At 44.1% G+C, this 22,757-nt stretch overlaps 1 protein-coding gene and 1 non-coding gene across 4 annotated transcripts in view; both read right to left on the bottom strand.

Annotated features, from left to right (window-relative positions):
• Positions 1-22,757, bottom strand: part of tmco4 (transmembrane and coiled-coil domains 4) — a 125,310-nt gene that overhangs the window by 84,412 nt on the left and 18,141 nt on the right. For 2 of the 3 annotated variants that reach the window (XM_038822148.1, XM_038822149.1), the window contains exons 4-7: positions 22,727-22,754; positions 15,938-16,070; positions 8,429-8,526; positions 6,314-6,457 (exon numbers count right to left, since the gene is read on the bottom strand). In XM_038822148.1, the coding sequence (XP_038678076.1) occupies positions 6,314-6,457; positions 8,429-8,526; positions 15,938-16,070; positions 22,727-22,754 (403 nt within the window). The remainder of the gene's footprint in view (positions 1-6,313; positions 6,458-8,428; positions 8,527-15,937; positions 16,071-22,726; positions 22,755-22,757) is intronic. The other variant, XM_038822150.1, reaches the window with a different exon arrangement.
• LOC119951105 lies at positions 3,099-3,172 on the bottom strand. The gene has a single exon (XR_005457498.1). It is a non-coding gene; the product is annotated as a small nucleolar RNA SNORD36 (small nucleolar RNA).

A 22,757-nucleotide genomic window follows, 5' to 3' on the forward strand; every position in this document is an offset into this window, starting at 1 on the left:
ATTTGAACCTCTGTCCTCAGAGCATTGGCCTGGGCTTCAGGATTACTAGTCCAGCAGCTTGCATGAGCATCTTGCAGATTTACACGATTGCTTGCGGACTCAGGCTAAAATCACACACATATTTTAGTCAGATTCTTTCTACTCTTAAAATTTGTGAAGACACTAAATTTTGTGAATGAAATGTCCTACATACTTAATGGGCATGCTGCTCTTTTCCTCAAGAGTAGAGTACATATCCTTTTAAAAAAGGATATCCTTTTAAAAAAGGGGGCAGCAGGGTAGCATGGTGGTTAGCATAAATGCTTCACAGCTCCAGGGTCCCAGGTTCAATTCCCGGCTGGGTCACTGTCTGTGTGGAGTCTGCACGTCCTCCCCTGTGTGCGTGGGTTTCCTCCGGGTGCTCCGGTTTCCTCCCACAGTCCAAAGATGTGCGGGTTAGGTGGATTGGCCATGCTAAATTGCCCGTAGTGTCCTAATAAAAGTAAGGTTAAGGGGGGGGTTGTTGGGTTACGGGTATAGGGTGGATACGTGGGTTTGAGTAGGGTGATCATGGCTCGGCACAACATTGAGGGCCGAAGGGCCTGTTCTGTGCTGTACTGTTCTATGTCTAAAAGTGTAGAACAATGGGAATGTACAATCAGTATCATAATATTCTCATTTTTCATTGAAAAAGTCACATTTATAATTACTTATTTATCATCCAGGCTAATGCACAACATTCCTTTTCAAAAATTAATGGTGGGGCGTGTGCAAGGCTGAAGGTTCCCAAGAACACATGACACTCAAGGGGCTCAATTTACCCAAGAACATATCTAATTTCATTTTAATTACTTTTAAATGAGCATTAAATTCCCATAAATTAACATGCTCGAGGATGCATTTGGAAATATCTTCCCACAACCAGCAGACTTCATCACTGCTGATCAGTCGGTTAATACCCACTCTTTATTTTTCCTTTCTCTCGTCTCTGATTCCTCATTTCCAAAGGTAACCCATCCCTCGGCAGATTGGGGGTGACTAAATTAATCGAAACAACATAAAACGGGTACAAGCTTCGGTGTTTCCTGGGCCCATTCATACAAGTTCATAACCCACCAGTCTCTAAATAAGGCATGATAAATTAGTACGATGCACTGCCATGGGTTCTCACACTATGTTTGGATAGAAAATAAACCTTCGAACTGATGCCTTTATAAGTCCAATGTGAAGAATGTTTGGGCAGATTTTGCGCCAGTTCCTACTTGCTGTTGGCCCACAGCACAAAACCAACCCTGATTTGGTACAAATCAGTATTTCATTCAGAAAGGACAGGGATGATGAGGATATGAAATGAATATTTGACACTGCAGAAGTAGGGAACACTGTTTCAAGTTGGAATTTAAATGCTTTCTTGGATCAAAATTTTATGTGTTTCTCTTCTTTCCTGAAGAGAAATCAGTAATAAATATAAAATATTGCATGAGCTGAAAAGAACTATGTACATACAATGATTTTGATTGAGAAAGGAGACATAGAAAGAGGCCCGAGAGCAATAGCAGACTTATAACTTTTAATGTCTAGACAATATGTTGAAGTAGTTAGTAAGCTAATGGAAAGCTGGGATATTCAGTCAGAACAGTACAAATGAACTTAATTTATTTATACATATTATATATGCTTGATTTATACAGTCACTCTACAGACCTCACTTGAAATCTTGTACCATTGGTAAGAGTGAGGTCTTTGTGATTCTAGCAAGCGGGCAGATGAAGAAATTGGGTGAGATGCCGGTTAAGGTGGTGGGAGGGAGCTTTCGGTGTTTGGGTGTCCAGATGGCACGGGAGTGGGAGCAGCTGCATAAGCTGAATCTGGGTTGGTTGGTAGAACAGAGGAGGGGGGACATCTGGAGGTGGGATGCGTTCCCGTTGTCATTGGCGGGACGGGTCCAGACAGTGAAAATGACGGTCCTCCCAAGGTTTTTGTTTGTTCTTCAGAGCCTTCCCATTTTTGTCCCCAAGGTGTTCTTTAAAAAAATGAATGCGGTGATCTTGGGGTTTATCTGGGCGGATAAAACCCCACGGGTGAAGAAGGTGCTGTTCGAGCGTAGGCGTTGGAGGGGGGGGGGGGGGGGGGGTTGCTGGCTCTTCCGGATTTATCAATTATGTAGGGACACGCATTTAGGGGCACTGGTAACGGCACATCTGCCGTTCTCGCCGGCCAGGTACTCCACAAGCCTGGTAGTAGTGGCAGCCCGGAGGATGTGGGGATAGTGAAGGCAGCAAATGGGGCTGGAGGGGGCGTCGATGTGGACACCGATATGTGGTAACCACCGGTTCACTCTGGGGGGGACTAGATGGGGGGGTTACGGAGGTGGCAGTGGGCGGGATCGAGAGATTTGGAGACCTTTTTTTAATGAGGGCTTCCCGAGCTTGGAGGAGCTGGAGGAAGAGTTTGAGTTGCCAGATGGGAATGGATTCCGGTACCTGCAAGTGAGGGATTTTATGCGGAAGCAGTTTTGACCTTCCCTCACCTGCCGCACCAGGATCTACAGGATAAGGTGATGTCGAGAACAGGAATAGGAGAGGGGAAAGTTTCAGAGATCTACAAGGAACTGATGGAGTGAAAGGGAGCCCCGATAGGGGAGGTGAAGAGAAAGTGGGAAGAAGAGCGAGGTCAGGAGAACCAGCGGAAAGGGGGCTAGGGAAGGTGGCACTGTCTGTGTAAGCCATATTGGCTGGGGTTTGTTACTGGTTATATTGTTTTGTTCTTGTTGAAACCTGATATTTAAAATTGTTTAAATTATAAATGCCTCAATAAATTATTTTCTAAAAAAAAAGAAATCTTGTAGCTTTGAAACCAGTGCGCAAGAAAAGCAATGGTACTGAGGAAAGGTGATTAAAGTTCAAATTGGGCAGCGCAATGGTGTAGTGTTTAGCACTGCTGCCTCATGGCGCTGAGGACCCGGGTTTGATCCCGGCCCCAGGTCACCGTCTGTGTAGAGTTTGCAAATTCTCCCCGTGTTCGCGTTGGTCTCACCCCCACAACCCAAAGATGTGCCGGTAAGGTGGATTGGCCACACTAAATTGCCCCTTAATTGGAAAAAAAATAATTGGGTACTCTAAATTTATTTTTAAAAAGCTCACATTTTATCATCGATAAAGAAGTCAGGTGAAGGGAAACTTCATCATGATTATTAAATATACTGATACGATAAACTCATATTATTGCTTCAAATTAAACCAGAAATGTAGGAGCAAAGGCAATATATTAAATTTAAAACTGATATAAGGAACATCATTAGAAGAATGTGAAAGATGCGAAATAATCTCAACACAAAGGGAAATCCAAATGTCACTGGTATCTTAATTTATGAGTTAGTGTGCCAAGGGTGTGGGCTTCAAAGGGCACATGTGGTTTGTGAAGCACCAGACACATTCATACCATACAGACATACCTACTGAACATTCAGGATCAAGCTGTTCCAGTGCAGCTACAACACTGGCATCTACCCGACAATGTGGAAGGTAGCCCGGGTGTGTCCTGTCCACAAGAAACAGGACAAATCCAACCCAGCCAATTACCCCCCTATCAGCCTACTCTCCATCATCAGCAAAGTGATGGAAGGAGTCATCAACAGTCTTATCAAGCTGCACTTACTCAGCAATAATCTGCACATGGACACTCAGTTTGGGCTCTGCCAGGGTCAGTCAGCTACTAACCTCATTATTGCCTTGGTTCAAACATGGACAAAAGAGGTGAATGCCAGAGGTGAAGTGAGAGTGACTGCCCTTGACATCAAGGCAGCATTTGACCAAGTATGGCATCAAGGAGTACTAGCTAAACTGGAGTTAATGGAATCAGGGAGAAAACTCTCCGCTACCTGCCACAAAGGAAGATAATTTGGGCTGCACAGTAGCACATGTGGCTAGCACTGTGGCTTCACAGCACCAGGGTCCCAGGTTCGATTCCCCACTGGGGCACTGTCTGCGCGGAGTCTGCACGTTCTCCCCGTGTCTGCGTGGGTTTCCTCCGGGTGCTCTGGTTCCCTCCCACAGTCCAAAGAAGTGCAAGTTAGGTGGGTTGGCCATGCTAAATTACCCTTAGTGTCCAAAAAGTTAGGAGGGGTTATTGGGTTACGGGGATAGGGTGGAAGTGAGGGCTTAAGTGGGTCGGTGCAGACTCGATGGGCCGAATGGCCTCCTTCTGCACCATCATCTCAGCTCCAGGACTTCACTGCAGGAGTTCCTCAGGGTAGTGTCCTCGGCCCAAACATCTTCAGCTGCTTCATCAATGACCTTCCTTCCATCATAAGGTCAGAAGTGGGGATGATTGCGGATGACTCCACAATGTTCAGCACCATTTGTGATAATGAAGCAGTCCATGTTCAAATGCAGCAAAACCTGGACAATATCCAGTCTTGGACTGACAAATGGCAAATTACATTCACGCCATACAAGTGGCAGGCAATGACCATCTCATACAAGAGAGGATCTAACCACCACCACTTGACATTCAATGGCATTACCAACGTTGAATCCCCCACAAGCATCATTCTGGGGGTTACCATTGATCAGAAACTGAACTGGACTAGACGTATTAGTACAGTGGCTACCAGGGCAGGTCAAAGACTAGAAATCCGACGGCGAATAACTCACATCTTGACCTCCCAAAGTCTGACCCCCCAAAGTCTGTCCACCATCTACAAGGTACAAGCCAGGAGTGGAATGGAACACTCTCCACTTGCCTGGATGAGTGCAGCTCCAACAATACACAAGAACCTCGACACCATCCAGGACAAAGGAGCCCACTTGCTTGCTCCCCCTTCCACAAGCATTCAAACCCTCCACCACTGAGGAACCGTGGCAGCCACATGTACCATTTACAAGATGCACTGCAGTAACTCACCAAGGTTCCTTAGACAACACCTTCCAGACCCACGACCATTACCATCTAGAAGGACAAGAGGAAAAGATACCTGGGAACCTCACCACCCGGAGGTTCTCCTCCAAGTCACTCACCACCCTGACTTGGAAATATATCGCCGCTCCTTCACTGACACTGAGGCAACATCCTGGAACTCCCTCCCTAACAGCACCTACAACTCAAGGACGGCAGCAGTTCAAAAAAGCAACTCACCACCACCTTCGAGGGGCAACTTGGATGGGCAATATATGCTGGCCTAACCAGCGATGCCCACATCCCGTAAATGAATTTACAAAAAAGAAGGGACACAACTGATAAACCAGTAAAGGTGCTCAAAGAGTGTGGCAAGGCCACTGGGAGCCAAGTACTGTTTTAGGGATAATTATTAGGATAGTATAGTATTTTGGATATACAAGAAATTTGTATAGGTAGAGTTGGGACTATTGCATCATATTTTGAATTCCCATGTGGTGGGAGACATTGAGAAAGTGCGGAGGATGAAGCCAAGATTTAAGGTTTGCAGTAATCAGCACCGACTTTAGCGGTTGTACTATTTACAGCCATTCAGAATTAGAGTGGATATGTTTGGGTTTTTTTAAATGTTGAAAGGATTAGATTACATCCATTTGGATAGGTTATTTGAGAAGCATGCAGACAGTAGGACGAGGGGACATGCATATAAATCCTCAGGCAAAGTTGTATAAGGCATTTATTTTCAGACAGCCATTAGCTTCTGGAACAGATTACTGCAATAGATGATGAATATGGATTTCAGTCAGTCCTTCAAAGAGGAAGCTAAGCTACATTTTTGAGAAAAGATGACAGTTCTAGTTATAGAGGGCAAGTTGTAGGTTAGCTGGCAACAGGAGGATTTATAAGTTACTATAATCACCTGGAGTTTTGCCTCAGGGGAGTTGGGGATTTTTAAAATTTGTGAAATGATATCAGATTCCTTTTCTTTGATTTGTTTTGGGTGCTGAGTGTGGTGGTCTTTCACCGTCTTTTAGTCATGTTAGGGTACTTACTACAGGGATTGGAACTGCCGAGGAGTTTGTATACTGAAGAGAGGAGCTTCAATGTGCAGAATGGCTTTTTTGCCATCCTTGTCAGCTCATCCTAGGTTAGATGGAGGGCTATGGTGAGAAAACAGGGCTGTGGGATTAGTTTTGGATTACTCTGTTAAAAGGATAGCATGGAGACAGTGGGCTGAATGGCCCCTTTCTGGTCTGTGTTGAGCCGTCACATGGGAATTCAGGATCTCTTTCCTCATAGGAGTGCACTGCACCGGTGCCACCCTTCATTCAGCCACGTTGAATCCAACAAATAAGTGAACAAATTGAAACACTGTTCCATTCTCCAACATTAACATCCTTCACTCGGAGAAGCACAAACAAAATTAAAACATTCTTACCAGTCAGTCCTGCGCCTGCTGCCCCAAATAAAGATGCTATTATGGCAATTCCTGCTGTGGAACCGATTGCAGCTGCTCCTGCCGTCCCTACAATAGCTGCGGCTCCGGCTGCCACAAAGGGAGCAGCAAGGCCACCAGTGAGGCCTGCAGGTGACAAGCAGAATATGTTAACAGCTTTACACGCAAACAAAGTGTCCATGTCATTGCACTACTGTGGTCAAAGGTGCAGGTTTCTTCAACTGAATCACCATAAGAATCACCACCACTGCGCATGAGGTAGCCTCAAATCTCATACATAAGCCCTTTGCTTGTTTACAATAGATGGTTCATCAACCCGTGCACAGATGATACAAAAATATGAAGACACAATTCACCCACTATAGTTTTAATTGCACTGTAATCGAATCATATACAGTGCAGAAGGAGGCCATTCAGCTCATCGAGTCTGCACCGGCCCTTGGAAAGAGCACCCCACCCAAGCCCCACACCTCCACCCCATCCCCGTAACCCAGCAACCCCACCCAACCTTTCAGGACACTAAGGGCAATTTAGCATGGCCAATCCACCTAACCTGCACACCTTTGGACTGTGGGAGGAAACCGGAGCACCCGGAGGAAACCCACGCAGACACGGGGAGAACGTGCAGACTCCGCACAGACAGTGACCCAAGCCGGGAATCGAATCCGGGTCCCTGGTGCTGTGAAACAACAGTGTTAACCGCTATGCTACCATGAGCTAACTTTGATATTTATTTCTAAGTGCTGCATTTTGCTGGTTTGAGTTGGTTGACAGTTTCTGACTTTGCACGAGTATTGATTAGTTTATTCCAGTGTGGTGGGGTACCCAGGACAATTAGAGGGAACAGTATTTCTCAGTCAATTAATTCAGGGTAATCTGAATATTAAACTGTCACTGTTATCTCTGCCACTAAATTAAATTCTGTCTAAAACTACATGTGGCAGTTCATGAAGTGAGACAAATAACAGGCAGGATTCATGCCAAGCATGTGCTGATTGCTGTCATAGATCTTCCTTCGGTTCCCTGAAGAGTAAGAAGAATCACTCAAGTGGCAGTCTGCTCAATGTTTCAAGCTCCTCCTCAGACATAAATGTCCTGTTGGTTCCATTATAATATTCAAAAATGGTGGCGTCTGTTTGAGGAAACTCTGCTCCTTCTGAGCAGAATCAGCAGTGAAAGTCTGTGCTGTCTATTTGCACCTATTCTCAAAGCAAGTACCGGATTTATATCTGTCTTTCACCTGTCAACTCAGTTGAAACATGTTAGAATGAAACCAACTCTGATGAGCCCCAGGAGGCAGTCACTCTGACTGACCAGTTGTCATCATTTTTAAAAAATAAATAAATTTAGAGTACCCAATTGATTTTCTTTTCCCAATTAAGGGGCTATTTAACATGACCAATCCACCCAGCTGCACATCTTTGGGTTGTGGGGGCGATACCCATGCAAAAACGGGGAGAATGTGCAAACTCCACACGGACAGGTACCTAAAACCGGGACTGAACCTGGGACCTTGGCGCCGTGAGGCAGCAGGGCTAACCCACTGCGCCACCGTGCTGCCCTCCAGTTTTCATCATTAATCTGCAGATTCATTACTGCATCCACAATTTCAATTCGTAAACACAGCTCCAGGATGTGTAGTACACTTTTGAGTTATAATGCATCTATTACACCCCCATCTATTACAGCACTAGTGTATCCATCACAGCTCCACTTCGCAGTATAACCTGTTTTAACTTTTTTTAAATAAATTTAGAGTACCCAATTATTTTTCCAATTAAGGGGCAATTTAGTGTGGCCAATCCACCTATCCTGCACATCTTTTGGGTTGTGGGGGTGAAACCCACGCAGACACGGGGAGAATGTGCAAACTCCTCACGGACAGTGACCCAGAGCTGGGATTCGAACCCGGGTCCTCAGCGCCGTAGGCAGAAATGCTAACCACTGTGCCACCGTGCAGCCCCAACCTGTTTTAACTTTAACATACGTATCAGTTCTGTAATCCGGTTTCAGTTATAACATACCCATCACAATCCCCCGCTTCCCACTGTAACATACCGATCACATACCCATCACATACTAACCACTTTAACATACCAATCACAGTCCCGCCTCCGACCGTAGCAAGTCCGATAAGGAAATATCTCTTCAATTTCTTTCTACGATCTTTCTTTTTCCGAGAAATTTGAAATTCTCTGGAAATGTTGAAGAGGGAAATGGGTTAGGTGCAATGTACACAAATAAATTAAGGAAACCAGGAATCAGTTCAGAAATTTCTCAGGGAGTTTTCGGTATTTACAATAAGTGCAGTAAAATAAGAATACTTACAGTGAGCAGCATCCTTATGGAACAGCAATTAGAAAGAAAATTGGCATCAGTATAAATTCACTTACAGGCACCTTTATAATGCAAGATTACTGATAGGGTATTATCTCCATTAATAAGCACGTTTATAATAGATTACTGACAGAGGTCTGATCTCATTTGAAAGATAGTCAAACTCCTGACACAAGGAAGTTTCCAACAGCGATGAGAAGATACTGAAGGATTCACAGTTCAATACTACTTTGGTCACATGATTTCAGGCTGTGGTTCACTTTGGATACAAGCTTTTAAGAAATCGAATGCCATTAAGCTTTGCCACGTCTTCTCTTCCATTGATTAACTCCACCCACTTCCTCACTTTACCTCTCAATTCCTTGACTTTCTAAACGCACGTTTATTTGTCTCTTGACTCCACTGATAGTAATCTCCTCTTCTTGATACTTCTGAGGGGAAAAAAATTCCCCCGACTTCTGTCCTCATTTTTAATTTGTTTTCACTGTGATTTTGAATTCTTCATGATCTTGAATAATTTGCCTGAATCAGCTTGGGTCAATTTATTTCATATCCATAACAATTTGAATCAGATCACTCAAGCCCTCTTTTCTGCAAATGAAGCAGCATTGAGACTTCAAAGGCAACTGTGAGACCAAGAAATAGACAATTCATACCCCATCTCCAGCTCAGAGTGAGATGGCAATTGAGGGAGAAACCGAGCAATAGCTTTTGTCGGAGGAGGCTGAACATACAAGAAGCAGTGTGCATGCCTGTCTCATCTGCTCACACAAACCACTCGACTGAAAGGACTTTTTAAAAAAACAATGCTGCATATTATTACTCGCTATTATTACTCAATTTCTTCGCTATGACATAAGATTAAATCCACAAAATTTCAGTTTTTTGAAATAAGCAACTGCAGATTAAGTAGTGGCACATTATTTTCTGATCCTATTCCACCCAACTCTCTTTCCATTAAAGTGTGTGCAGGTTGATTTGACAAATTAGTGAGATTCCAAAAAAGAGCACATTACAAAAGTGTGTTCGATAGCTAACATCATACATGCAATGACTTCTGATGGTGGCCATGGAAGCTCCCGCTTAAGGTGGAATTTTCCGGTCCTTTCCCCGTCTGAGGGGTGGTATTTTGGATGGAAAGAGGTAGAGAGTGCCAGGAGAAGGTGTAACTCCTTTGGTGTGGCTGGTGGATGGATCCATGAACTAGACTGGGTAGAGAAGAAGGGAGCTGGTGGAGCAAGAGAATCTTCATACACCACAGATTAAGAGGGCAAAGGATCTGTTCTGCCCGCCCAGTGGTCAACAGAGCAGCTGGTGGACGTCTTAAACGAGGAGTTCAGCCAGCAGAGAAAATAATTCCTGGAGGACCTGGCCAAGGTGGTAGAGCCACTCAAAGCAGGGATTGACCAAGTGGAACAGAGGCCAGGTGATCCAGAAAGTGGAGGAGGCGGTTGGGGAGCACGAGGAGCAGCTCGCCTTGTTGGTGCTCAAGGTGAGGGTGATGCGGGAGACTCAAAAGAGGCTGAAGGAGAAGGTGGAGAACCGTTCCAGAGGGCAAAATGTGAGGATCGTGGGGATGCCCACAGGCATCGAAGGAGAGGAGGGCGGCACGTACGTGGCCACAATGCTGGAAAAGCTAATGTGGGGGGGGGGGGGGGGGCTTTGAACAGCATCTGGAAGCCGACGGCGCATAGGGCGCTGATGAGGAGGCCACAGGCGGGCGAGCCGCCGAGGGCGATGGTGGTACGGTTGCACCACTTCATGGACAAAGAGAAGATTCTTCGATGGGCGAGGCAGATGAGGAAATACACCTGGGAGAGCTGCAGGTGTACTAAGATCTGGGTGCAGAACTGGTGAAGAGGAGGGCCAGGTTTAACCGGGTCAAGGCTGCCCTCTTCATGAGGGGGTGAAGTTTTGAGTGCGTTAAGCGGCACACCTCAGAGTGACCTTCCAGAATTTAGAACACTATTTTGATACGCCAGAGGAGGCAATGGAGTTTCTGAGGGACAATGGATTGGCAGGAGAAGGAGGATATTGAATTTTTGAGGTATGAGGAGGCGTTTTCTTTTGGTTATTTCTGGGGCGCTTTCTCTCCTTTGCAAGGATGAGTAATAATAATAATCTTTATTGGTGTCACAAGTAGGCTTACATTAACACTGCAACGAGGTTACTGTGAGTAAGTTCTTTGTGGGGGTGGTGGACATGTGCGGGCTGCCCACGGGGAGGCCCGCGAACCATGTCCACATGTTTGGGTATGTCCGAAACTGAGGGGGTTCTTTCTGGCAGGGGTTTGCGGATGTAATGTTCAAGGTATTGGGGGTGAAGGTGACCCCGAATCCAGGGTTGGGAAATATTTGGGGTGTCAGAAGACCCGGGAGAAGAGGGGTTGAGAAAGGCCGGTGTCTTTGCCTTTCCCTCATTGATAGCAGAGACAGAATTTGCTTGGGTGGAGGGATTCGGAGCTGCCGAAAATGGGGGTGTGGGTGAGTGACTTGGTGGAATTACTGAGGTTGGAGATGGTCAAGTTCAGTCGGTGGATGAGTTCACTCGGAGGTAGAAGTCATTCATTTACATCTTTAAGTAGGATTCAGGGGTTTTCAGAGCGTTGGGGTTAAGGGGATTAAAAAGGGGGGAGGTAGGACTGGAGGACGGGGGCAGGGTGTGGGGAGTGGGTGTTGGTTATTTTCAATTCCACTTCCATTCTTATTTGTTCTGTTTGTTTATATAAATGCCTGAATAAAATATTTTTAAACATCATACATGCAACAGAAGTATTATAAGGCTTCACAAACTCAATTGCAAGCAGGCCACTGCTGGGTAATTTTGATTACGTGGTTCCCTAACCTGTCGAAAAGTGTTAGCAAATCAACAACTGTGAAGGTGATTAGTTGGATGTCACAATATTTGTACAGCGGGTATTGGATAATTTGTTGCTGTTTGGAAATAGCAGGCTGACTGCTGCTTCAGGCTCGCTATGAATCTCTAGTATCAACCCACCAGCTGGAGCTATCACATCCTTATCATGCCCTTATACAATTCGCTGTATTTAATACGTGATACATGCATGAAAAGTTAGTGGGCCGCAGAGATTGAGAAAAACAGTTGAAATATCACTAGAGTAAGATGCTAAGCAGAGTGAAAATCACAGATAAAGTGTGAGCCCAGTAAACACAGCATGCAACATCCTGTAGCATAAATACAGCATGGTTTTAGTGCTGCAGAATAGGTTTGCTCTTTCCCATTTTGCCAATTATTGACTGATTCATATTCACAAAGAGCTGGTCTAAAATTGCACCAAACCCATTTTGCTGAGAGGAGTAAATTTCAACCCGCCAGTCAGGGCTTGGCTCACCCTGGATGTCTGAGGAAAGGGCAAGGATTCTAGGCCCCTGCGCCATGCAAACCAACATTTCATCTGAGAAAGGCACTGGTGACGTTGAGACAAAACCTAGCAAAACATTCCCATTTCAGGTTAATAACCACTGAGTGAACCACCTGAATCGGCTTAGAAAAATATGTGGATATTGTTATAAATGTTATATTAAAAATGTCCTTGACCTGCCATAGTATGAAGCTTGCACTGGTGCAGTGGTTGGGGAATTTATACAGGTCAAAAAGCAAAGATTTGTGAACGGTCTTGTATCTCTGAAACTACGTCATTTAATCAATAAGCAGAAAGAGCATGTAATGACTCTTACTGAACGTTAGAGGTCAATCCTTGAACTATTGACAGAAGCCAGTCACTGCTGGTTTTATGTTGACTTGAGCAATTCGGTTCACGGCCAATATTCCATTTTCAATAGTTAAATATGTTGTGAACTGGAAATATAAATTCAACATATGCAGATGACGCAATTGCGTCGCCTAATCGATTGTCAGTACCATTCAGGGTCCTGAGATTGAATGTACTGAAAAAAGGAAACGTTCAGACTTGTGCAGCAAGGGAGGTTCTTCTGAAGTACATTACTGGGTTGGAACTCGCATCCAACCTATGATGCACCAGTCAGATTGAGTAATGTGAATTTTATTCTGCATCGAACAGTGTACTTGGTCCTGGTGCGTTTCATGAGTCAGTGTCAATGAGCTTTATTCTGAAGCTTGCAGTTTAGAGATGTCCACTTTTTTGGGAGCTGGGAGCACAACATACAAGTCAAGACTAGCGGGTGTGCCTCAGAACTGTGAAGTGTTAAACCAAAAGAAATTGCAAAACCACCCTGTGCACAGCTCTGGCTTCCAAATTACAGAAAGAAGCGTTAAAGAAGGTGGAAACAGATTTACAAAGATGATACCAGAACTGAGAGGTTCTAACTATCAGAAAAGACTGAACAAATATGCTGGGTGGCCCTATTCACACACAAAAAGGCTGAGGAGTGACTCAACAGTGGCCTTTAAAATGATGATGTGGTTTGATAGGGCAGGCGTAGAAAAGACCTCTCCACTTGTGCAGAGTCCAAAAAGAGGATCATAACTACAAGGTCGTCAGCAATAAAATCAAATAAGGTATTCTGGAGAAACTTTTTTTATCCACAGACTGGTGAGAATATGGAACCTGCTGCCAAATAGAGTAGTTGAGGCAAATAACAATGATGCCTTATGTGGAAGCTGGACAAACACGAGGGTAAGAAAGCAGACAATAACAAGAACTTATGTACAGATACATTGAAATTAAGTAAGGTGGAAGGAGGTTCATGTGGAGCATACATACTGGCATAGACCAGTTGGACGGAATACCCAGAAGGAAAATAAAACAGTAAAACGGAAAAATAATTTTTTATTTCTGGATAGCCTGTTTCTGTGTTGTAAAATTATATAGAAGTGTGTACACCGAGTTGGGGGGGGGGGGGGGGGGGGGGGGGGGGGGCTCCACAGGTGCAACATTTCTAGTTTGGTATGGAGAGTGAAAGCTGATCTAGCAAGGTGAGATGGTCTCCCTCTGTCACTGGCGGGTCGGGTACAGGCGGTTAAAATGAACGTGTTGCCGCAATTTCTGTTTATTTTTCAATGCCTGCCAATTTTCCTGCCAAAGGCTTTTATCAGAGATTGAGGGAAGGATTACTTCGCTCATATGGGGAGGGAAGGTGGCCAGAGTAAGAAAGGTGCCGCTACAGAGGGGAAGGCAGGCAGGGGGTTTGGGTCTTCCGAACCTGATGTATTATTACTGGGCGGCGAATGTGGAGAAGGTGCGGAGTTGGGTCAGAGGGATTGATTCCCAGTGGGTCAGAATGGAGGAGAGTTTGTGCAGGGAGTCGGGATTGAAAGCACTAGCAACTGCGCCGCTCCCGATAGCCCCAGGGAAATACTCGGAGTCCAGTAATAATAGCTTCATTGAGAATTTGGAGGCAGTTTCGCCAACACTTCGGATTGGGGGCAGGGTCAAGGGAAATGCTGATTCGGGGGAACCACAGATTTGTGCCAGGGAGGTGGGATAGAAATTTTCGGAAATGGGATAAGGGGATTAAGACACTAAAGGATTTGTTTCTTAAGGGTCGGTTTGCAGGATTGAAGGAGCTGGAAGCAAAGTATAGGCTGGAGCAGGGGGAAATGTTTAGATACATGCAGGTTCGAGATTTTGGAGATACAGAGCTTCCCAGTGGAGCCGCCCTCCACATTGCTGGAGGAGGTGCTGATGACAGGGGGACTGGAGAAGGGGGTAGTGTCAGCGGTTTACGGAGCTATTTTGGAAGAGGAGAAGGCACCGCTGGATGGGTTCAAGGCAAAGTGGGAGGAGGAGCTGGGAGAAGATATGGAGGAGGGGTTCTGGTGCGAGGCGCTCTGGAGAGTGAATGCCTCCACCTCGTGCGCGAGGTTGGGGCTGATACAGCTGAAGGTAGTATACAGAGCACACCTCATGAGGGCGAGGATGAGCCGATTCTTTGAAGAAGTAGATGTGTGTGAACATTGCAGGGGGGGCCCCGCTAATCACATTCATATGTTTTGGTCCTGTCCAAAGCTTGGGGAGTACTGGAAGGAGGTTTTTAGGGTAATTTCTAAAGTGGTGCAACGTGAAACTGGACCCGGGCCCCCGGGAGGCCATATTCGGGGTGTCGGACCAGCCAGGGTTGGAAACGGGCGCGGAGGCAGATGTTGTAGCCTTCGCCTTGTTGATCACCCGAAGGCGGATCCTGATAGGTTGGAGAGCAACCTCTCCATCCTGTGCCCTGGCGTGGCGGGGGGACCTGTTGGAATTCTTGACTCTTGAGAAGGTTAAGTTTGAACTGAGGGGAAGGATGGAGGGGTTCTACAATTCATGGGCATTATTCATTATGCACTTTCAAGAACTGGATAACATCGAACATTAGTTGGGGCATTTGGGGGGAGGGGGGCTGTATGTGTCAATGGTGACTATGGGTGATCCCTAATTCCTTTGTCATTTGTTTGCGTGAACATGCGGGCTAATGTTTGGGGTTTGGTGGGAGGATGGGATCCTTATTATTGATATGGGGATTGACATATTTGTTACTGATTATTGTTTATTGTTGGTGGGTGTAAATTTTGAAGAAAATGTGAAAAATGAGAACAAAAAATATTTTAAAAAAATAATTGTGTACACTGGCCCCTTCTAACTTTCAATGTTTAATGTTGTGGTGTTATGAGCAAAGCCACTTGTTTGAATGTGAATGCAAGTATCAAGAAATACACACACACACCCACACAGATTTAATATAAGCTGCACAAAGTTATGAACTGAACAATCAATGGAGTTCTTGCAGAATAAAAGAAAACTGCAGAAACACTCTGGTGACTTTTTAAACAGCAATATAGTTTTAGGGCTGATGTGAGAATTATAAAACACAACTGTAAAACCCAAGTGCGTTTTAATCACCATTCAAAGCCCTCGATTGGATAAAGCACATAATTACTTCATTGTTCTCTGAATCTTGTGATCGCCCTCCACCCAATCACCTTCAAAAACTGTCAAACTGTGGACACAGCAGCTGCAGGGAGCCAAACAAACAGAACTCAATCCCCAGATGACCCAGACAGATATACTGTCGAGCTCAAGGTCACAGTAGGAACACGTTTTGCAGTGACGGTATTTTGTTTTGTGCATTGATTCTTTTAATACATTTTTTGCACATTTACAAGATTGTGATCTCATCCTATTTCCCTCACGAAGAAAATAAATCAAAATCCATGATTCATAAATGATGTTGTTTGAAAATAGAGTTGGTTATTCAGGGCTCTGTGTTTCTCTGTTTAAGTATGTAGGCCGTTATTTCTTTATGACAGAACACATTGGAATTGTGAAAATCTAGGTTTTTCCCTTACTCTGACTCTGTTTCTTTATGTCCTTTCAGGCTTTCTACCAACGATTCCTCAAAGATCTCCAATTCTTCAAAAGAAATTCGTAACAGCCACGTGATGTGACGGATGAGGACCCTTGCACGTGCGTCGTAATATCCTGCAACACAAATATGGAGTGTTGAATGCTGTATTCCAAGTTAGGAAACTCTGGAACTGCTACAATATTTACGGCTTTGGAGCAACATTATCCAAATGTACTGTACTGGAAAACAAGCATGCATGTGACCTTGGGTAGCTCCAACTTTGTGAACAGGTCTTATAGATGATTCAGTACCGAGCAACATAGACTAGGATTGCACTGCCCAGTGTGAGGGTGAACGATACAGATCGGAGTGGGATCTCTTCTGGGGGACTAAGTGTGTTGGCCAGTGGAAATCCATGTGTGCACCATCCTATATACTGCTGGAACAAACAGACCATTGTAAACAGGTTGAAAGATATTTTCAGGTTAATAAAATGACTATACATGATTTCCACCAACTGATATTTTGATAAAACTCAATTAGATCAAGAGAAGGCACGAAAGTGTGCATACTGGAACCATCAGCAGCTCCTCCTCTACCACCACATCCCCTCTAACACATTGACACCCCAATGGCCCCACCCCCAGACCAAAGATCAAGAGTGTGGGACGAGCAAACAATTCATTTTGTATCTTGAAATAATTACATTACAATGCTTTGTGTGTCAGCCATAATTCAGTTGGTAGCATTCTCAGGCCTGGATCTGGATTCAAGTCCAGGGTTTGAGCACAAAAGTCTATGCTGACACTCCAATTCAGTAATAAGGGAGCACTGCATTGTTGAAGGTGCCATTATTCGGATGAGACGCCAAACTCCATCGTCCCGATTGGATACACATTAATGATCCCATGTCATTACTTCAAAGAAGAGAGTTATCCCCGGGTCCTGGCCAATATTTATCCCATGATCAATGACTTTAAAAAAAGGTTCCCTGGTAATTATCGCATTACTGTTTGTGGGAGTTCACTGTGTGAATTGGTTGGTTGGTGAGCTTCCTATACTGTAGCATTTAAAAGTATACATTGGCTGCAAGCACTTGGAGACCTCCACTGAAAAGTGCTGTAAAAATCCAAGTCTTTCTTTGCTCTGGGACATAAAGTGACTTGCTTGTCCCTCACATTCACTCGGACAGTAACAAACTAAATTCCCCCATACCCAACCCGCAGATTAAGACTGGCAAAAATATACACAAAGGAGTTTTGAAACATGATATTTAATGATATCAAGATGAGGAATTTCTGTGGGGGATTGAAAATTTTCTATTTCAGGTACTCAGTATCAGCTGGAACGCAGCAGCCCCATTAAACACTCTCAGGTCAGATACATGTTATATACCAGGTAAAGCTCCCTTTGTACTTCCCCAAAGGTATAGTACACATTATATACAAGGTAAAGCTCCCTTTGTACTTCCCCAAAGGTACAGTACACGTTATATACAAGGTAAAGCTCCCTTTGTACTTCCCCAAAAAGGTACACCAACTTCAGGAATGTCCCAAATCGCACTAATTTTACAATTCTTATTCCTGCACCAACCCATTCTGAAACGTCCCTTAGTGAAACCAATTTTGTGTTAATTAGCATGAAAGTATGCTCACTGGGAACTTGTTTGTGACTGAAAACGCAACACGGAAACAGGTCATTAGCTCCAACCAGTTCATCATGTCAGTGTTTTTCCTTCATGTTTTCAAACACTTTGAATCACATTTACCAACCCTGTTTCAAGAACTCTTCAACTTCTTTTCCTTCATTCATTTCAGGGCTCAGTCAACAAAGGAGACTTTTGCCCCGACAATTTGAGCTGCATTTGACACAGGTCCCAGAGGTGAAAGGCTGGAGTTGTGCTGACACCACCACCCGGTTCATTTAATCAAAATGCTTCTGCTGTACACACAGATGTATGCTATCAGCAGGTTGGGCTTCGAGGAAACGTATGTACTTTGCAGCTCATGCAACACTAATCACCCATGGATAACAAATCAATAACAAGCATTAGACTGAATGATTAATATTTATTGATATTTAACTTGAACAAGGAACAACAGCAAAGAAGGATTATTTAGTTTCAGCTGGCTTAAGTTTCCATTTAATATGATAATTCTAGGCCTTCATCTGGGCTTTTTGCCTGTTTTTCAATTTTCTCCCTCTCATCATGACTCTGGCTAGCTGCAGTTCCATGAAGACTGGTAGCTTTACAGTAGCTCAGAGACATTATTTGGCATTCCTCATGTGAGACGAAATAGGCTATCGAACCATAAGTATATGTACACAACAAGGCCTGATCCTGTTCTTACCCAATGTCCACACACACTTTCCACCAGAAGTCCCTGAATATAGAGCAGAGTCCACATCCATGGCTGATTTTAATGCCAATGGGTTGAGACCAATTGTAACACCAGCTGCTATCTAACTGAGATCATCAATCGAACCTGTGAAATCAGCGGTCACTGAAGCTGTTACTGTCATGGATAAAGTATTCCAACTTTGTATGATTCAGTAGCACACTAGACAGTTTATTCTGGGTCTGTGTGCTTCAGCGGCACTATATATGTATTTTTTAAATGAAATGAGACTTTCTGCTTCTACCACCATTTCAGGCAGTGAGTTCTAGGGCATCACCACCCTTTGGATTAAAACATCCCACCTCAACTTCCCTCGACCAATTACTTTAAATCTATGCCCTCCACCCTCTTGTTATTGACCTCTTTTTTAGGGGAAATAGGTCCTGCTTATTCGCTCTATCATGGTCCCTCATGATTTTATACATCTCAATTAAATCTCCTCTCAGCTGACTCTGTTCCAAGTAAAATAAACCTAGTCTATCCAAACTTTCCTTGTAACTAAAAATCTCCAGACATCAGCAACATGTTCCTAAATCTCCTCTATACTCTCTTTAGTGAAATCACATCCTTCCTGTAATGCGGTGACCACAATGTGTGCAGTACACTGGCTGCAGCCTAACTAGTGTTTTATAAGGTTTTAGCATAACTGACCTGCTCTTTCATTAGCTGAGGCATAAAATGTAAATCCTTAACCACCGTATCTACCTTCAGGATCTATGCATATGCACTCCAAAGTCCTTCAGCTCCTCTTCCTTCTCAGCAAATGGCCATTTATTGTGCATCTCCTTGCCTTCTTTGCCATCGTCAAATGCACTGCCTTACACTTCTCCAGATTGAATTCCGTTTGCTATTTTTCTGCCCATCTGATCATAGAGTCCTACAGCCCGGAAAAGGTCCTTCAGCCCATTGCGTCTGCGCCAGTCAAAAACAATCACCGAACTACCACCTAAGAAGCCCATGGATATGCTCCTGCAGTCTCCAGCTATCTTCCTCACTATCTTTTTTAAAAATTAAGGGCAATTTAGCGTGGCCAATCCATTTACCCTGCACATCTTTGGGTTGTGGGGGTGAGACCATCTTCCTCACTATCAACCACATGGCCATATTTTATATCACTCAGCTGCTATGTACCAGAGTAACACCATTGGCAGGTGTATGGTCACGTGTTGCGCAATGGCGGGCTTTTGTGGAATTCACCATTGTATCCTGTTTAAGCAGCATCTTGTAAATAAACACCTGGCACTATTTTTACGCGAACTCAACTTGTGCCGCCTCTGATTCTTCTCTTTGTAGCTACAAGTAACATAACACCAGGTACTGGACCCGACTGGAAACAGCCTTCCTGTCACTAAAACACAAACTGATCATTACATCTTGCTTGCTGCCACTGAGCCAATTTTGGATCCAACTTGCTACTTTCTGCGTATTCCATGAACTTTCATTTTTCGGACAGGTTTGCCATGTGGTGTGGTGGTGGTTTTTGGATGAGCTGGAATTCCCAAGGCTGGATGAGAAGAAGAGGCAGGCGCTGGAGGAGCCACTAGGACTGAGAGGTGGTGGATAGCATAAAAGGGATGAAGTTGGGGAAGGCCCCAGGGCCGGGCAGTTAGCCGGCGGAGATCTGTAAGGAGTTTGTGACAGAGGTGGCACCACATTTATCAAAGATTGTAGGGGTAGAGGCCGGGCTGGACCCTATGGTGGCCATTTTGGGGTGTCGGAAATGCCAGAGTTGATGGAGGGGAGGACAGCCGACGTGGTGGTGGTGGTTTGGGGGGGGGGGTTGTCATAATGTCAATCCAGACATGAAGCCAATGCGCAATATTTGTAATGAAAACAGAAATATTCAGCATGTTTTGGCAGCGTCTGTAAAGATAGAAACACATTTAACATTTCAGGCCTGTGACCTTTTATTAAAACAGGGAAAAGTTAGAAATGTAATAGGTTTTGAGCAATGTGGGTGAGACAAGAACAAAAAGGTCTATGATAGGGTGAAGAACAGGAGAGTCGAATGACACAAGAGTTATTCTTCCAGAACCAAGGAAAGAAAAGAATAAAGGAATATATGTAATCTTGTCTTTGCATAAGTGATATTTCCTGGTTTTGTTTCCTGTCCTGCTCTACTCCTGAAGGTTTCAGCCCCTTGATGACTTATAGTTGCAAAGATACGAAGCACCTCACTCAGATGCACAACTGACTAATCTTCAGTTATTTCTTGCCCCCCTGAATTCAACAGACTTCAAGAAGATTATTATTTTGGATGCTCAGTACTGTTTGTATCAAACATCCACAGATCGTGGGCATCATGTGTCAGCTGTAGATTACAGCTACCACTACATTCAGGTCAGGCGCAGCACATGTTGAATACAGTAAAATCTCATGAACAGTTCATCTGACCCTTCCTCACTCAAAGTTCAAAATGTCAAACTTTTCTTGCACTAACAGACATTGTGAGCATTGTCATTATTTATTTGGTTTTCACGTTTGCAGCATTCCCAATGTTTTCTTTCCCTGCAATGTTATTTTCCATCCATTGTCACAGGTAGGGAAGTAAGTGGCTCATTTAAAACCAGGAACTGGGTCAAGGTTTGTGATATTATAGAATCAGTTAAATCACAGCCTTCGTGTAGAACTCAATTTATTGGAATCCTAAGCTTTGTTCAACTCCTCCCAGGTTAGTTACTTTCTCAATCAATTTATCAAAACAGCAGCTTTGACGCTTCTCAGTAATCAGACTGGTGATTTACAAACCATATCCATACTTTGGGAACTTTCTGCTTCAGGAAAATGTCCAAGACTAGGCAGATAGCAGCTGCTACACTATTAATTTAAAGCCAGTGTTATGAAGCTCTCCTATGAATAATGACGGCTTGGTTCAGAATGTTTTGCAGTGCAGCAATCCAAAAGCCATAGCACACAGGAGAAAATTCAATATTTCAGACACCAACAAAAACATATCTTCACGTTATTAGAATACTCGGCATTTCACGATTCTACAAAAAGTAATTCATTTGCAATTTTTAATGTTACAACACCAGATTTGTTGCTTTTGATAAAGCTCTTCCCCTTCCTTCCCCACTGTAGATCCACATCCTATGATGCCTTGACTCAGTTTGGTTGAAATCGGAGTTTCTGGGGAGAATTTGTCATTACCCAAATTACTTTTCCTGAAAATGCCAATTAAAGACCATCAGAATATTCCAAAGCTGATTGATGCTCATTCTGGCACCACTGAATCCTGCACTCTGGGTGATGATAAATAGCAAAATAAATACTATAACCGCACAGGGGCAAGGGAGAGAATGTCACAGCACGAGAAGCAAGAAGGGATGTCATGACATGGGGAGCTGGAGGGACTGCTCCACAGTAGGAAGCAGATATTTGTAGGCCCAAGAACTTTAAATGTCTTCAGGGTGCTAAAGTTGGCCTTTTACTCGAGTTAAAAAGGGAATAACAACCTGTACTAATATAGCGCCTTTAATAAAGCAAACCATCTCAAGTGCTTTACAAGAGATTCACAGGTCAGATCAAAGAAGCTAATGAGCTGTCTCTTGGCATCACTAACTGACAACAAATGTATACTCCCATGTTTCACGTTTATATGGTCATGGTATTGAATCATAAGCTTCTCGGCCCTGGGGCATAGGCATCTTGGTGGATAGACATGGTGCTAACTGCCCATAACCAAGAAGAGATATTTGGGGCTGGAGCAATTCTCATTTAGGACAAGGAAGTTTAAGAGCATATTTATGAATTTACTGAATTTTGATGCATTGGTTATGTGGGATTTATTATAAGGGTCCTACCATGTGGTGTGTAAAGAACAACCATGGCAGCTGTATGACACAGAATAATATGGATAGGGCCATTGCTGTGATGGATGAATCAAAAATGCCACAATAGAGATGTTGCCAAGATCTGCTTGCTGATTCTAGAAGCTCATTGATTGAATCGTTAAGACTACAATGCCAATCAAAATGGTTCCCAAGCCATGAGACGTGATCACCCCCCATTGGGATCACGGGACAATTATTTGGGGTCACAATCTCCCAGTGGAGACTCTGGTGGGACAGTCCTGGGATTGGCACTGAGGTTGCATTGTGAATGAATGAGGTCCCATCAGAGATTTTGACGTGGTTGAGGGCAAAACTATCGGTCCCCTTTCCACAGCTCCTCACCCCCTATCCACCCTACTCCCATTCTCACTCCAGGGTTACACCAATTTTTAAGCACTAAAATGAAGTCACAGTAAGAAAACATTTAGGAATCATTGGATTATGGTCTCTGATTCAGTGATGTGATTGGTACAAGGGGAGGGACGTGAAAATGCAACATAGATCCACTGTGCATTTCCAGCATTTTCAGTTTTTACAGTTAAAGTATTCAGAACTCACCATCTTTCAGTGAAAAGGAAACAAGGTCCTG

This window comes from Scyliorhinus canicula, chromosome 16 (assembly GCF_902713615.1).
Source record: "Scyliorhinus canicula chromosome 16, sScyCan1.1, whole genome shotgun sequence".
In the NCBI taxonomy this organism is placed as follows: domain Eukaryota; kingdom Metazoa; phylum Chordata; class Chondrichthyes; order Carcharhiniformes; family Scyliorhinidae; genus Scyliorhinus; species Scyliorhinus canicula.